Raw genomic sequence first — 13,788 nt, 5'->3', positions numbered from 1 at the left:
AGCCCAGAAGCAGATTGCCTCCTGGTTTTCAGCAAACTCAGAGGTCATCTGATAATAGTAAAACAGTTAGAATTGACATTGACATAATATGATACATTATGCTTTTGGCGGCTGGCAGATTGCCCGACCAGCATCCACATATAAACACAAGTATATAGATCATGACTTTTTTTTTTTTGCCTCAAGCAGTAGTTAACAAGGAAATAGGGAGAACCTCCATCCCATACAAATATAAAATTACAAATATAAAATGTAAAAACATAATAATAATGAATAGGACCTCCCTCAGTAAAACAAATTAAACTCTTTGGTCTGTTGTTTTTCTGCATTTGGCAAAGGCAAGACAAGGCAAAGTTTATTTATATAGCATATTTCCTACTCAAAGCAAATTCAATGTGCTTCACATAAAATACAAAAAATAGATAGTTTGTCAGGTAAAATTACATTATCAGCTCATACAATTACATATTAGAAAGAAAGAAAGAAAGAAAGAAAGAAAGAAAGAAAGAAAGAAAGAATATAGATTAAAAGATAGATATATATGTTTAAGCCAAGCCAGCGTTGAAGGCCTCCAGGCTGCTGCCACTCTGACATGCATAGAGGGACTTTAAACCAGTGAAGAAGAGAGTGGATGAGTTAACCCCTGGTTTCAGTCTGGAGGAGTCAGTACAGTTGGAACAGAGCTATCCACTTACTGTAGGGAACAATTTAGGGCGTTCCTCTTCCTTTTCTTTCTCTCTCTTTCTCCATCTCTCTCTCTTTCAGATGAGAGAAGCCGACTGGAAGCTGGAAACAGGCAGCTGCTGATACGCACACACACACACACAGTGATATCTTTGGGTTCGTTTTATTCAGTCGTATCAAGATCCTCAGCACCCATGTTGTGCTGTAGCTCTCCTGCAGTGATGGAGTCAAAGTGGACATGCGGAAAGCAATACTAGTCGGTATAGTTGTCATGGGAACGAGAAAACAGACTCAAGGAGCCTTGTCAGTGGTGACAGTGTCTCTAATTAAGAAAGAACATCTGTGTCTGTGGTGTGCACCATGTTTTGTGGCCGCACACACACACACACACACACACACAGGACACATTGTGAGAGGGCTTGCATATACTCACACACACACACATAAAAGGAATTTGCATATTCAAGTGCCGTTTCAACATTTTCTGTCAGAAACATCTTATGATGCCTTGTAAAGGTTAAAAAGAATATGATATCTCCTTCATACTTAACATGGACAGTTTATGAATTATACCGTTTTGTCTCCTCTCCTGTGTCTCTTTCTCTCCAGATGCGAAGGAGAGGACAGCCAAACATTTCTCAGCCAACGGCGTGTTCAATTACACCTCTCTCCTGCTCAGTAAAGAAGACAACATGCTGTACGTCGGCGCGCGGGAGATTCTCTTCGCACTCAACCTCACTGATATCAGCAGAGCCAAGCTGCAAAGGAATGTAAGAACATGCGAGCGTCTGCAAACGACCATACAGTTCATATACAGTATATAAGTGTAATCCCAAAAGTCCAGTATGAGCATCACACAGCGCACTGTACTCATTCTTATACCGTTTCTTTCCCTCAGCTAACATGGAGCACTCCAGAGAGGAAGAGAGACGAGTGCAGTTTCAAAGGCAAAGACTTGCAGGCGAGTGAACTGCCAGTGTAAAACTCAAGTCTCTGAACGCAAAAGGCTCAAATATTATTTTTCAGGATTGCAGGTTTGCCTCTCTTGTCGGCTGGTTGACCCACATTGCATGACACGTTCAAAACGGACCCAGGGTCAAACGCTGGAAATTTTCAGTCAAGTTGTACCTTTCCATTCAGCAACAATGGCGTGACTTTTTCCCTTTCCTCTCAGACACACCTAACCTCTATCCTCCTCTATCTTCTGTCCATCCACTGTCACACTCTTATACTGTTATACACATCTAGAAGCTAGTGGAATGAATATAATCAGGTGTATTTGTTGTGTGATTATTGATTCATGAGTTAATTAGATTGGCGGGGGGGGGGGGGGGGGGGGGGGGGGGGGGGGGGGATGGAAACTCATAGGTTGACATGTTGACAAATGCAGCCTAGTTCTCAAGACTGTGCAGTGGGAAAGAGCCTTTCAGCCATTTTAATGACATTCTCACCTTTGTTTCCAATACAGACGGATTGCTTCAACTACATCAAGATTTTGCTGCGTATGAACAGCACTCATCTGTACGTGTGTGGAACGTACGCCTTCAGCCCCATCTGTGCTTACATAGTAAGTGTGTTTTTGAAATAGCCACGTCTGCTGCAGCCCCTCCCGACCTGTGCACGTCTTGCTTTGGGAAGATCTAAATAGATACATTGCGTCTCCACAATATGTGATTACGCCCTGATGGAAGAACTGATATGTTGCGTTCCTTTATTAGATTCTAGAGGAAGTGCGTCTAAAATCGAATGTGTCCTTCCTCCTACTGCTGAGCCTCTGCCCACACTGCAAGTCATTTAGTCTCATATTCAGCCTTCAAATCATATTTTTCTTAAAACAAGAGATAAATTCTGACAATAAGGTGAGATAACTCCACTTGTTTCCAATGCAGCTTCACTTGTTTCAGGAATTTTCTAGAAATGAGTGTTAAAATCTTGAAAATAAGAATAAGGCAGATCACCTAATTCTACAAAATTCTTGAAACAAGTTGATTTGCAAGAAAATTATGATTTTAGGACTCAAAAATAGACTAAATGGCTTGTTAAGATGGAGGTTTTCTGCAGTGCAGATAGATACAATATAGAGAGCGGTCTGTTATTAACTAAAGGGAAAATAGATCAAAACATTTACTGCACAGAATGGAGTTATATAAAGTATGGAGCATTTCCAAGTTCCCAATCCTTTTCTCCACATCATTTCAAAGCCTTTTTTTTTATTACAATCCATAATCATTTACAAAGATATAAGGATGACCTGTGCTTCAACTTTAACCGAAAACTGACTGACCAACCTTTCATTTGGGACAAACTACTACAGAGAGGTGGCCAACAGACAGCGGTCACTGTCAGAGTAGGTTACAGCTGTACTTTTCAGCTAAGCCTCTGATCTGCGGTGTGTGTGTGTGTGTGTGTGTGTGTGTGTGTGTGTGTGTGTGTGTGTGTGCGTGCACGCTGTCCAGAGCACTGCAGACTTCTCTCTCGTCAGGAGCCAGACCGGGGAGATTGTTTCAGAGGACGGACGCAGCCGCTGTCCTTTCAACCCTGAATACAAGTCCACTGCTATCATGGCCGGTAGGTCACAGAACGGCTATCAGCTGCTAGAGGAATCAACAATTGTTTAAAATTTGTTTTTTATAGGGAGTGCTGTGGGAATCTATAAAGTAACTGGATACAGGTGGTTGGTATGAAGACAAACAGGGGTATATACATAACCTCTGGATTTCATTACTGTGTATGACGCAGAAGCCCATCCTCTCATGGTAAACAGTTTGATTATCCTGGTCGTCTTTATTATTGTGTTGCAGATGGAGAGCTGTATGCCGGAACGGTCAGTAATTTCCAAGGAAATGAACCCATCATTTACAAGAGTCTAAGCCAAGGAACTGCTCTAAAAACAGAAAACTCATTGAACTGGCTTCAAGGTACGGCCATGTGCTCTCAAGGCTGGAATATCTTTATATAATGAACATATATATTATCTGATATCCCATCTTACATTAGATAAATATGACCCCAAATACACTCTATTTGAAGAACAAAGTTTGACATGATGAGACTTTAGTTGTTTTAGTGCTAGTGTTTACCTGCATCCTGCTAATGCCATTTTATTTTTCCATGTAAGCCTTGTATGTTTCAGTCTCAGTGATGTCAAGGATGATTTCTGCCCCTGGAAGCACATGGGCTCACTGCTCATTGTTTACGTTGCTGCTCTTTCAGACCCGGCCTTTGTCGGCTCTGCCTACATACAGGAGAGCCTGCCCAAGGGCAACCTAGTGGGCGATGACGATAAGATTTACTTCTTCTTCAGTGAAGCAGGAAAGGAGTTTGATTTCTTTGACAACACCATTGTGTCACGTATTGCTCGCGTGTGTAAGGTGAGTGATGCTTGAAGGGAGATAGTCCATCTAACAGGGTTTTTTTCCCCCTAAAGCAAGGCATTCTGATACCCCCCTCCCATCAGCAAAGCCCCTTTACTGTTGGAATCTATCAGACCAGGGAGGGGGTTTGTTTGGGTATTTGTGCTTGGGGCATGTATGTATGTGTATGTATGTGTGTGTGTGTGTGTGTGTGTTTGTGTAGTAGTTTCTGCAAGCTGCTCATACCTTTAAACACGACATGCAGAGCTCACAGTCCTTCTGGGCAGTGATGCAGAATCTCTTGTTACAGAAAAACATTCCTCTTGCGCGTTTCCCTCTGTTTGGTTCCTTTTCTCCAGATCCTCTCCTCCTCCCTCTATTCTTATCATATTTCTGCAAATATTTGTATTCAGACAGGATTCATATTAGTAGCCAACTCAAGGAGGACTGTAGCACAAGATCCTTGCGCAGAAATGGATTATCACCTTCTGGAATACGGCAACTCAGGGCTTTGAAACTGAAACGCAGGCCTCACAGTAATGTTGACATTTTATAGAGCCTCTTCAGTTCTGCAAACATTAACATCATGTCCTGATCAGATTGTTGCTTGCCTCTGTGACAAGGGGATCATGTTTATCACAGTCCAAGGAGAACGAGAAACACCAGTTGACAGCTTGACGTTCACCTCAAAGAAAACATGATGAAATGTGAAATACAGTTACGATTTAGAGACAGTCTTGTATTTCAAAAGCCCCCCAGTGACACGGTCTAAAATGTGTCCTGTATTTGTTTTTCATATTGATCACACCATTTCTTTAAACATGTATGTGGACAGCCAGTATCTTTTTATTTTCCGAACTTGGCTGTCTCCAGGTGTTTGTCCTGACAGCCACCCTGCTGTCAGATACAGCCAAGACAACGCCTATGTGCATCAGATTTAAACCCCAAGGTGGTCGGAAGCCCAGCTGTCAGTCACAGCGGTGTTTCACAGTCAGACGCTGCCCAGAGTGTTGACTGCAGCTCCCGCTCTTTTGTATTTTCACACTGCTGCACAGCTACAGTCTTATCTCTGTGCTGTTATCCAGTTAGTTTTACCATACATTCAAAAAAACATGTTTTCTTTGCAGATTAACACAACAAATATTGACTCAAATAGCTTGCCTGAAATCGGACATGGGCCTATGAGGCTAGAATATGTACTGTATATGAACTCTCTTGGTACAGATTACCATATCACACAGGAAAATAAGAAATAATGTGTCATGTTCTCTTCTCAAAGCTTTTGGCTTTGGTCATGCAAGCAAAGGGATTAAAAACTGTGTGGATTGTAAAATATAGGCTAAAGATCTATAAATATAAACCTATATAAATACAGGATTACAAAAATGGATGGCATCAATTAGTTTGGGTTTTGCAGTATAGTGATTTCTATACAAATCTTTTTTTTTTTTTTTTTTTTTAAGTTGAAGCCTAACTCTATCTCTCCAAATCCCTTATTTGACTCATTATGTTGGCTGCAGTCCCCCTCTCTGTTGTTTATTCAGGTGTTTACTATACAAGTTCCACTTCATTGAGGCTAGCTATGGAATGATAAACAGTGTTTTGCAGGAAACAAACAAAACATAACATGTTCTCATTTGCAATACTGTTCAAGTTCCCATAAAATAAGCCATTACTCCCTGCCATGTTCATGGCTTTTTGAACAGCCTTTGAAAGGGATGCTTTTACAAGGGATTAATGAATGGGATGCATTTGCTTCAATTATTCAGAAGTAAGTTTAGGTACAGAGTGGCATTAAATTATAAAACTAGGTTCAGCCAGGGGACCAGGGAATATATGTTGCTCATTATCTGCCTGGCTTACTACAATAAGTAATTGCTTCAGAAGCTCAGCATTGGTCATGTGTCATTTCCCTTCCCATCCAGCATTGTCATTTCCTCTGATTAATGCAGTACTAAAGGGGACTCAATTGAAGCTACATGTTAAAGGGTTTTATGTAGTCTGGCTCGCTTAGTCTTTCTCTTTGGTCATCTCAACTGCACATTTTTAAAATTACTTATTTTCTCCCACAGCCACCTTTATTCTCTTTAGATCTATGCCTGTGACTAAATTGGAATAATTGCTGCCACAGACTGAATGTAAACAGACAATCTGGTCGGTACAATAGATCATCCTCCCTTTTAATCCCATCTCTCTTTCAAAACCCAAACAGGCAGTTAGTTATGGCTGGTGTAGGCATAACATTCACAGTCACCTAACTTCGTCCCATAACTCCCAGTGGAATATACTGTTGCCTAGGCCGTGTTTAACAATCATACCTCACATGAATCACTTTCACATTGGGGTTTGATGATGTAGTTGCTCTCCAATTTGCACGGATATCCCATCGTAAGAGCTGTGTAGCCAAATTACTCTGCATGTGAAGGAGGTCCCGTGCCACAGATCACTTTGAAGGCTACTGCCAACGGCGCAGAATCACAGCGGTAGTGTCAGTGAAGAGGGATTGTCTGAGAGCAATGCCCTTTTTTTCTTTTTGATTTAAAAGCACTTGCCCTCCCCAAAGCCCCCAGTGTTTTTTATCTAAGCCAGTTGTGATGATGTATATTGTTTTCATGACCTAGAAGTCTACTGCCTCGGGGTATATCTGTGTTATGGGCACAATCGATTGCGCTCAGTATGGTTTTACTATGGGAGGTTAATGTTTTTCAATTAAGTCAATTCAAACAGCTTCACTTCAGGCACAGTGCTTTCTTTGTTTCTAGTCACGAAGAAGGTAAATAAAGAAGAGAAAATTCTCAGCTTTAAATGATATATATACTGTAACATACCATATGGAACACAATATTATTTCATGCCTTTTCCAAGCATGTGAGATCCCATTAAATCATATTTATGTATCAAACTACGTTCACAGAAGCGATGCAGTTGTCAGACAGGTGACAATCTTGTATGCTTGCACCCTCTACTGGCTACATCTAGAACAGCTCAAACCAACAAAACATTATTTGTGTTGCAGGGTGACAAAGGAGGGGAGAGAGTCCTGCAGAAGAAATGGACGACCTTCCTGAAGGCCCAGCTCTTGTGCTCTTTGCCTGACGATGGCTTCCCCTTCAATATTATCCAGGACATGTTTGTGCTGACGCCCAGCCCCGCGGACTGGAAGAACACCATGTTTTATGGAGTCTTCACGTCTCAGTGGTGAGGACGAACTTTCAGTGCTTTGATTAACATCAGCAAGCAAATGTAATGATACATAAAGGTACGTTGCACAGATTTGGCATTTATGAGAAACACAAAAGCCTCTTTATCTTAGGTATTTCATGCTATAAAAATGAAAAAAGAAAGAAAAACAAAATTTGATATTATGGTTGGTCTCTACAATTCTGTTTAGGTTTTCAGAAGCAATTACATCCCTTCTGTCAGATCACAACCAGCTTTCTCCCTATTGTTTTTTACAGTCAGAGTTTTTTGATTGTATTCTTTACAATATAACAAGCAGGATAAAAAAATGTGTTCAAGGAATTGTTAAATGTGTTGAGATGCTTCTTTATGTCTTGCCAGGTATAAAGGTGCTTCAGGAAGCTCAGCAGTCTGTTCCTTCACAATGAACCAGGTGGAAAAGGCTTTCAGTGGGCGTTACCGCGAGGTCAACCGAGAGACCCAGCAGTGGTACACATACAACCACCCAGTTCCCGAGCCTCGGCCTGGAGCCGTGAGTACTTGCCTTCTGCCCTCTGCTGGATACACAACATAGTCACATCCATGGCAGTAATAAGCAGCATGCGAAGTCAGCCGCACAAGGAGCTCTGATATGTTCCTGCCTGCTCATCAGCCACATCCTCAATCTCCACTGACGATCTGTGCTTGGGCAGATATCTGTCTAGCTGGCACCACCGTCTGCCCCTCTTCCCTGAAAACCTGATTCTTATCAAACTGTCGTTGCTTTCATTTCCTGGCAAGTTTATCGCAGTTCAATCAGTGCAAAATCTACAAAAGTATAACCTATTGACGAGGCTAGGCAGGCAGGGGGGAGCTATACTGCTGCAGTTGGTGCTGCTGCCCAGTGAGAGTGAGTGAATGCATGTTAATAAAGCGACTCTTTGTGTTTCCTCCACAGTGCATCACGAACGTTGCCAGAGAGCAGGGCATCCCCTCCTCTCTGCACATGCCTGACAAGGTGCTGAATTTTGTCAAAGACCACTTCCTGATGGACAGCGTGATCCGCAGCCAGCCTCTCCTGCTGAAGCGCAACGTGCGCTACACACAGATCGCTGTCCACCAGGTCCAGGCAACACACAAGGCCTATAATGTGCTCTTCATCGGCACAGGTAGTGAACTCAGTGTCCCTCCTCTGCACTCATCAGCCCCTTTCTTGTCAAGAGTTCATTCTAATTTCAAGTTATATCATATATTTTCTAGATGACGGGAGACTTCACAAAGCCATTAATGTAAACAACAAGATGCACATCATTGAGGAGATGGTGCTGTTCCCTGATTCCCAGCCGGTGCAACACATTGAACTGGACTCTGAGAAGGTACATTATATATAGTGGAGCGCTCTGAGAAAAGAGGTTCACTTTCTTTTATGGAACTTTCTCATGGTGGGAAGTAATAACAGGCTCACTAAATGCCTTTATTGGCAGTTTAGGGATTCCATGAGCCGTGAAGAGTTGCAGCCTAAAGGGGACCTCATGTTCATTGAGATAATTACATGCAACTCTCTCCCAGGGGAACTGCAAACAGCTGGGTATTAAACAGCTGGAAGTGTGACACTTCCTGAATCCTGGCCTGTCTCTATCTGTGTTTTGCTGCCTTGCTTAGATTTGTACATCGGGGGAATTAAGTTTTTGTTAAATTGACATGGAAAAAAGCTAAGGCTACTGTATTGAGATCGGGGTCAGACACTGGAAGGAAGACACTGGATGAAAATAGTAACCCAATAACTGTATCTGGGGCACTGTTCCTCCCTGTCCCCTGCCCTCTCATCTCTCCTCCACAGGGTCAGCTGTATGTTTCCTCTTTCTCTGGACTGGTGGAGGTCCCAGTAGCTAACTGCACTAATTATCAGAGCTGTGGGGAGTGTGTGCTCTCCAGGGACCCTTACTGTGCCTGGACCGGGAGGCAGTGCATGGATATCAGACAGGCTCCACCAGGCAAGTATGTATCCCTCTGCACAATAATCTACAAATAGTATTGCACCCAGAATATTTTGCTAAAAATCGATGAAATATTTACATAAAAGGTGTATAAAAGACTAAAATTAATGGCCATTATTTGCAAAGCCCATTTTCTGATAAAATGTATGTGTTTCAGTCTCTGGCAGCAGGATGTAGATGAAGCAGACACATCGGTTATTTGCAACAAGATAGTGCCCAGCCCACGGTTTGCTAAACCTCCACCTACACGTAAGTAAAATCAACTCCTCTTCTCTAGATACTCTTAGATTAACAATGCAGCACTCTGGATCTGCTCACACTTTGCATTTCAATTTATGTCTTGATTACAAATTTATTCAGTGTATCGCACCATTATTATCTGAATTCTGCTCATTTTTTGTTGCACACTAGATAAGGCAGTACAGCTTATTTTATGCAATATCAGACTGACTTCTCTTGTAATTGAAATCTTACTGTGCCTTTCCACAGGATTGTCTTTATGCCAGGTGATCATTATACCAGCCAACACGTTCAAAGTGCTGCCTTGTAAGCTGCGCTCTAACTTGGCTGAGAGGCATTGGGAGTACAGCGAGACTGCGGGCCACTTCCATTACCCAAGCCCCGAGGGGGGGCTGGTGGTGGTGGCTCAAGCCGACAGGCAGGAAACCTACGAGTGCTGGTCAGTGGAGGAAGGCTTCAGGCAGCTGCTGGCCAACTACTGTGTGAGGGGCGAGGCCAAGCAGGAGAGCACCACCCTGATAGGACGATCCCACACCCCGCAGGTCCCCCAGGAGGAGCTCATCATCCTGCCTGGGGAGGCCCGCTCGCCGCAGATCAACACCAAGACCTACTGGAACGAGCTCATCGTGGTGTGCGCCCTGCTGGCGTTTTCCCTGCTGGTCTTCTCCCTGTTTGTCGTCTACAGGAACCGCGACCACATGAAGTCCATGCTGAAGGAGGGCGAGTGTCCCAACATGCAGCAGAAGAAGCCCAGGATAGTGGGGAAGCCGGCGGAGAACTTACCGCTCAACGGCAACACGGTCCCGACGTCCGTCTCGGATCATAAGGGCTACCAGACCCTAAACGACAACTACATCTGCAGCACTCCGCCGCACGAGTGCTCCTCGCCAGACAACAGCAAGAGCTTCTCGGAGTCTGAGAAGAGGCCTCTGAACTTGAGAGAGAGCCATGTAGAGATTTCTCCCACATGCCCGCGGCCTCGAGTGAGATTGGGTTCTGAGATTAAAGACTCCATTGTGTGAGGCCAGCTTTGATAGACACTTTGTTATGCGGAGTGACTCACTGTAAACTGAAAGGAAAGAGTGCACTTGCTGAAAAAGACAAAAACCCTGAAAGAGGGAAGACTGAAAAAACATCAAACTCTTCAATGAGTGGCATTTCATTACACAGATTTTGCACTTTGTCTTTTTTGTTTTGTCCCTGTGGTCCATGTACATTTCCTTTATTATTTTTGTCACTCCCCCTTATTCAAGTGCGTTTGAAGCACACCTAAGAAGTTCCAGTTTGCCTTCAGACTTTTGAAGCTTTTATATAAGGCTCACAGAGGGAATGTAACAAACATGGAGGTGATGTTGCCCTATTGTCAAAACTATGATTCAGTGATGGAGTTTCATAGCATTGCCACTCAGTCCGTCCATATGATCTAATGGTAATGCTTCTCAAGTCGGAGTGATCCCACTCAGTTCCCGCTAACTGCTGACACAATGTTTTGTTTTGATCTCTTTTTTCTTTTTCATTTCCATCATGATAACAGCCTACCTTTCACTGAGGCTATGCACAATGTACTGTAGGTAAGGTAAACACTCACACTCCAGAATATACACTCGCAAATCAATCCCAGGTTTAAAAAAAAAAGAAAAAAGAAAGTTCTTTCACAATCCATTACATAAGCATTGTGCATCCACCGCTGTATACCCAACGCTTAGACTTGAATACAACACGACAAGTACAGATCCAAAGCGGTCGGTCAGAAAAGAGCCACTGACAAAGAGACAGAGACGATCGGTTATGAAGTGAAAGAAAAGCACAAATGAGGGGTCACTTTGACGGTGATGCTGCAGAAACTTAGACTTCATCACCTCAATCCCAACACACCTAAAGAAAAAGAGGAATATGATGTATTCTGAAGTGAAGACAGATACGAACAGGCTGGTTAGAAACATTGCTCTGTGTAAGACAGAAGATTCAACAGGGTTTTAGTTCACCAATGTGATAAAGGGAAAACCCCATTCCAGGTATTATCATGCTATTCTTCATGAGATAGGCAGACTATGCAAAGCAAATAATGTGAAGTGAGGTGAACACCAAGAAAACCTCACCTTGAGATTGTGTAAGCACAAAAGGTGTCAGCGCTGTGCATTGCTGAGGATCAGTGGCATTGCGAACACACACAAACACACACACATGCACACACAAATACACACTCATGCACACGTGCACACACACACACACACACTGTAAGTATGCAAGTGATTTTAGCCATTCTTGTGATACTTGGCACAGGAAGACAATGAATTTCTGAAAACAGATGATAAAAGATGAGGGTCCAAACATTTTTTTTTTTCCTGACAAGAAATCATCAATCAGGACAGCAGTCTTTCAAAAACGTTACTTCATAAAAAATATTACAGAATGATAGTCAGTATGACACTTAGCACTGCTGATTATGACAAGATACTGACAACCAATACTTTGGCTGTTCATTTATCTCAACATGACAATATGATAATTATGCGACAGTAGGGCAAAAGGTTTCGTCTTTTTGTAGAGTGACATTTCCCATCGCCAGTCTTCAATGTTTTAAATATCCATGACTATTCTCAAGGGGAGATATGAGAACGATTTAGACACTATGCCTATTCATACACCTCTGGTTTTAATGACACATATGACTGTATAGCCCGGACTTTATTTATTGGATCTAGATCTTAACGGATGGGGGTTCATGGATGGAAGAAAATTCCTCTTTTATTTCTCAGAACCAAAAACAGATTGCTTGCTCAAATGGTTTGAAAGACAACCGGAAAAGCAATAGCTTTCATTCTGATGTTCAAACAAAGCATAATAGCAATGCTTTGTGATTATCTTGATTGGGAATAATTTTGATCTCCTTTTTTTTTTTTTCCAACAATTTAAGACTATTAATTTCATATTCCAAAGATGTAAACCATATGATCCAACACAGTTTTGAGTGCAAGCTCTTTCAACAATGTGTCAAGAGTTCTTTGAAACCATTTTCCAACTCATACAATATTATTTAAAACGAATTTAAGTTTTGCTCTAGTATTGAAATCAGTAGAAGGTCAGGTCAGTAGAATTACAATTTCACTAAAATGACAATACATGCAGGAAGGCATATTGCTTAACTCAGAATGCATTAGTTTTGCACATACTGTTGGAAAGCCTTAGTATAGCGCAGGTTCTGGATTTGATGACAAATCTGCCTTTGGGGAAAATTTTTAATGCCTTCTAGAAAATGTAATAATCAAGAGACGTGCCTCTTGGGATACTAAAATTTAGTACTTTGACCCAAAATAACCAGGTAGTAGTACTGTAGAGTCAAATGCTATACTGTAGGTATGACGGGATTGCCCACACTCAGAAACAGTAGTGAGTACATGTATATTATTGTCAATGCTGTGTGTGCTCAAAAGGTTTTTTTGTTTTGTTTTTTTATTTTTTATTGTTTATTTTTTTACAGTGGCTTCAGCCTCAGTCAGGGCATAAATCTTATTCTTTAAAGTGTAGCACATAAATGTAACCACTGGCTGATTTTGAAATATAGTTAAGCATAGTATTAAGATACAGTTCTTATAAACGGCCATGCAAAATGGCTGCGTATGGATTTAACAGACTGGACAGCTGTGCTCAATCACGCAGGGAAGTGAAGCAGTATGTACTGAAACAAACGATTCATGCTTTGACTGTTAATAAAAAGCAAACAAATGGCAGCTTTTAGTCAAGTGGTTGTCATTGGAACAATAATAAATTTGCCAAGTGCAGAACAAATAAACACGGTAGTGATTTAGTAAAGTATGTACAGGTATTGAACATTCTTTTGTTTGATTACAAGTCTCAGCTCTTATATGGTTCATAACCTAGATACTCTGAATGCCACAGTTAATACTCAGCTGCAGTATCATTGTCTGTTTTCTCTTAAAGAACCACTACAGTCAAGCCTTCTATTTGTGACGGTACAAGTTGCTCAGACGCTTGTCAACATGTATTGTAAGTAAAAAAAAAAAAAAAGTTTTTATGTAAAATTGTTTTGTAAATTCAGCTGCCAATGTAAAGAATATTGTGAACTGTATTTTTTTGTATCATACATCACTACTGTTTTGTTTTCCTTTTTGTATTGTACTGTATATAAAAAGCACTTTATTTTAATTTTTCAAATAAAGAAGAAATCGATACTTTTTTATTTGATTGGCTCATGATTATCAAGTGCAATCTGACTGTTAACTATAGACCATTTCCACTGATGAAGTGCTTGCCAATTTAAAGTTACAGCTATCAAATCACTTTATGCAAAACACTGCTACTGTGCAGCCACAATCTTGAGATGTGGGATAACT

At 41.6% G+C, this 13,788-nt stretch overlaps 1 protein-coding gene across 1 annotated transcript; it reads left to right on the top strand.

The window, feature by feature from the left end:
* Positions 1–1,283: 1,283 nt before the first annotated feature.
* sema4ba (sema domain, immunoglobulin domain (Ig), transmembrane domain (TM) and short cytoplasmic domain, (semaphorin) 4Ba) lies at positions 1,284–13,618 on the top strand (the record flags this gene model as incomplete). Its single annotated transcript, XM_071532147.1, has 13 exons — positions 1,284–1,454; positions 1,583–1,645; positions 2,153–2,251; positions 3,141–3,252; positions 3,486–3,602; positions 3,898–4,055; positions 7,054–7,235; positions 7,599–7,749; positions 8,155–8,365; positions 8,457–8,572; positions 9,037–9,194; positions 9,351–9,442; positions 9,683–13,618. Coding segments are annotated over 13 exons (2,403 nt in total), but the record flags the coding sequence as incomplete, so codon positions are not given.
* Between the last annotated feature and the right edge of the window lie 170 nt (positions 13,619–13,788).

Source organism: Centroberyx affinis, unplaced genomic scaffold, assembly GCF_046629955.1.
Source record: "Centroberyx affinis isolate AG114_WGS23_722 - 3 ecotype Tasmania unplaced genomic scaffold, CSIRO-AGI_Caff_v1 ptg002167l_1, whole genome shotgun sequence".
Taxonomy (NCBI): Eukaryota; Metazoa; Chordata; class Actinopteri; order Beryciformes; family Berycidae; genus Centroberyx; species Centroberyx affinis.
The sequence above is the reverse complement of the archived record's forward strand: the minus strand, read 5'-3'. Positions and strand labels throughout refer to the sequence as shown.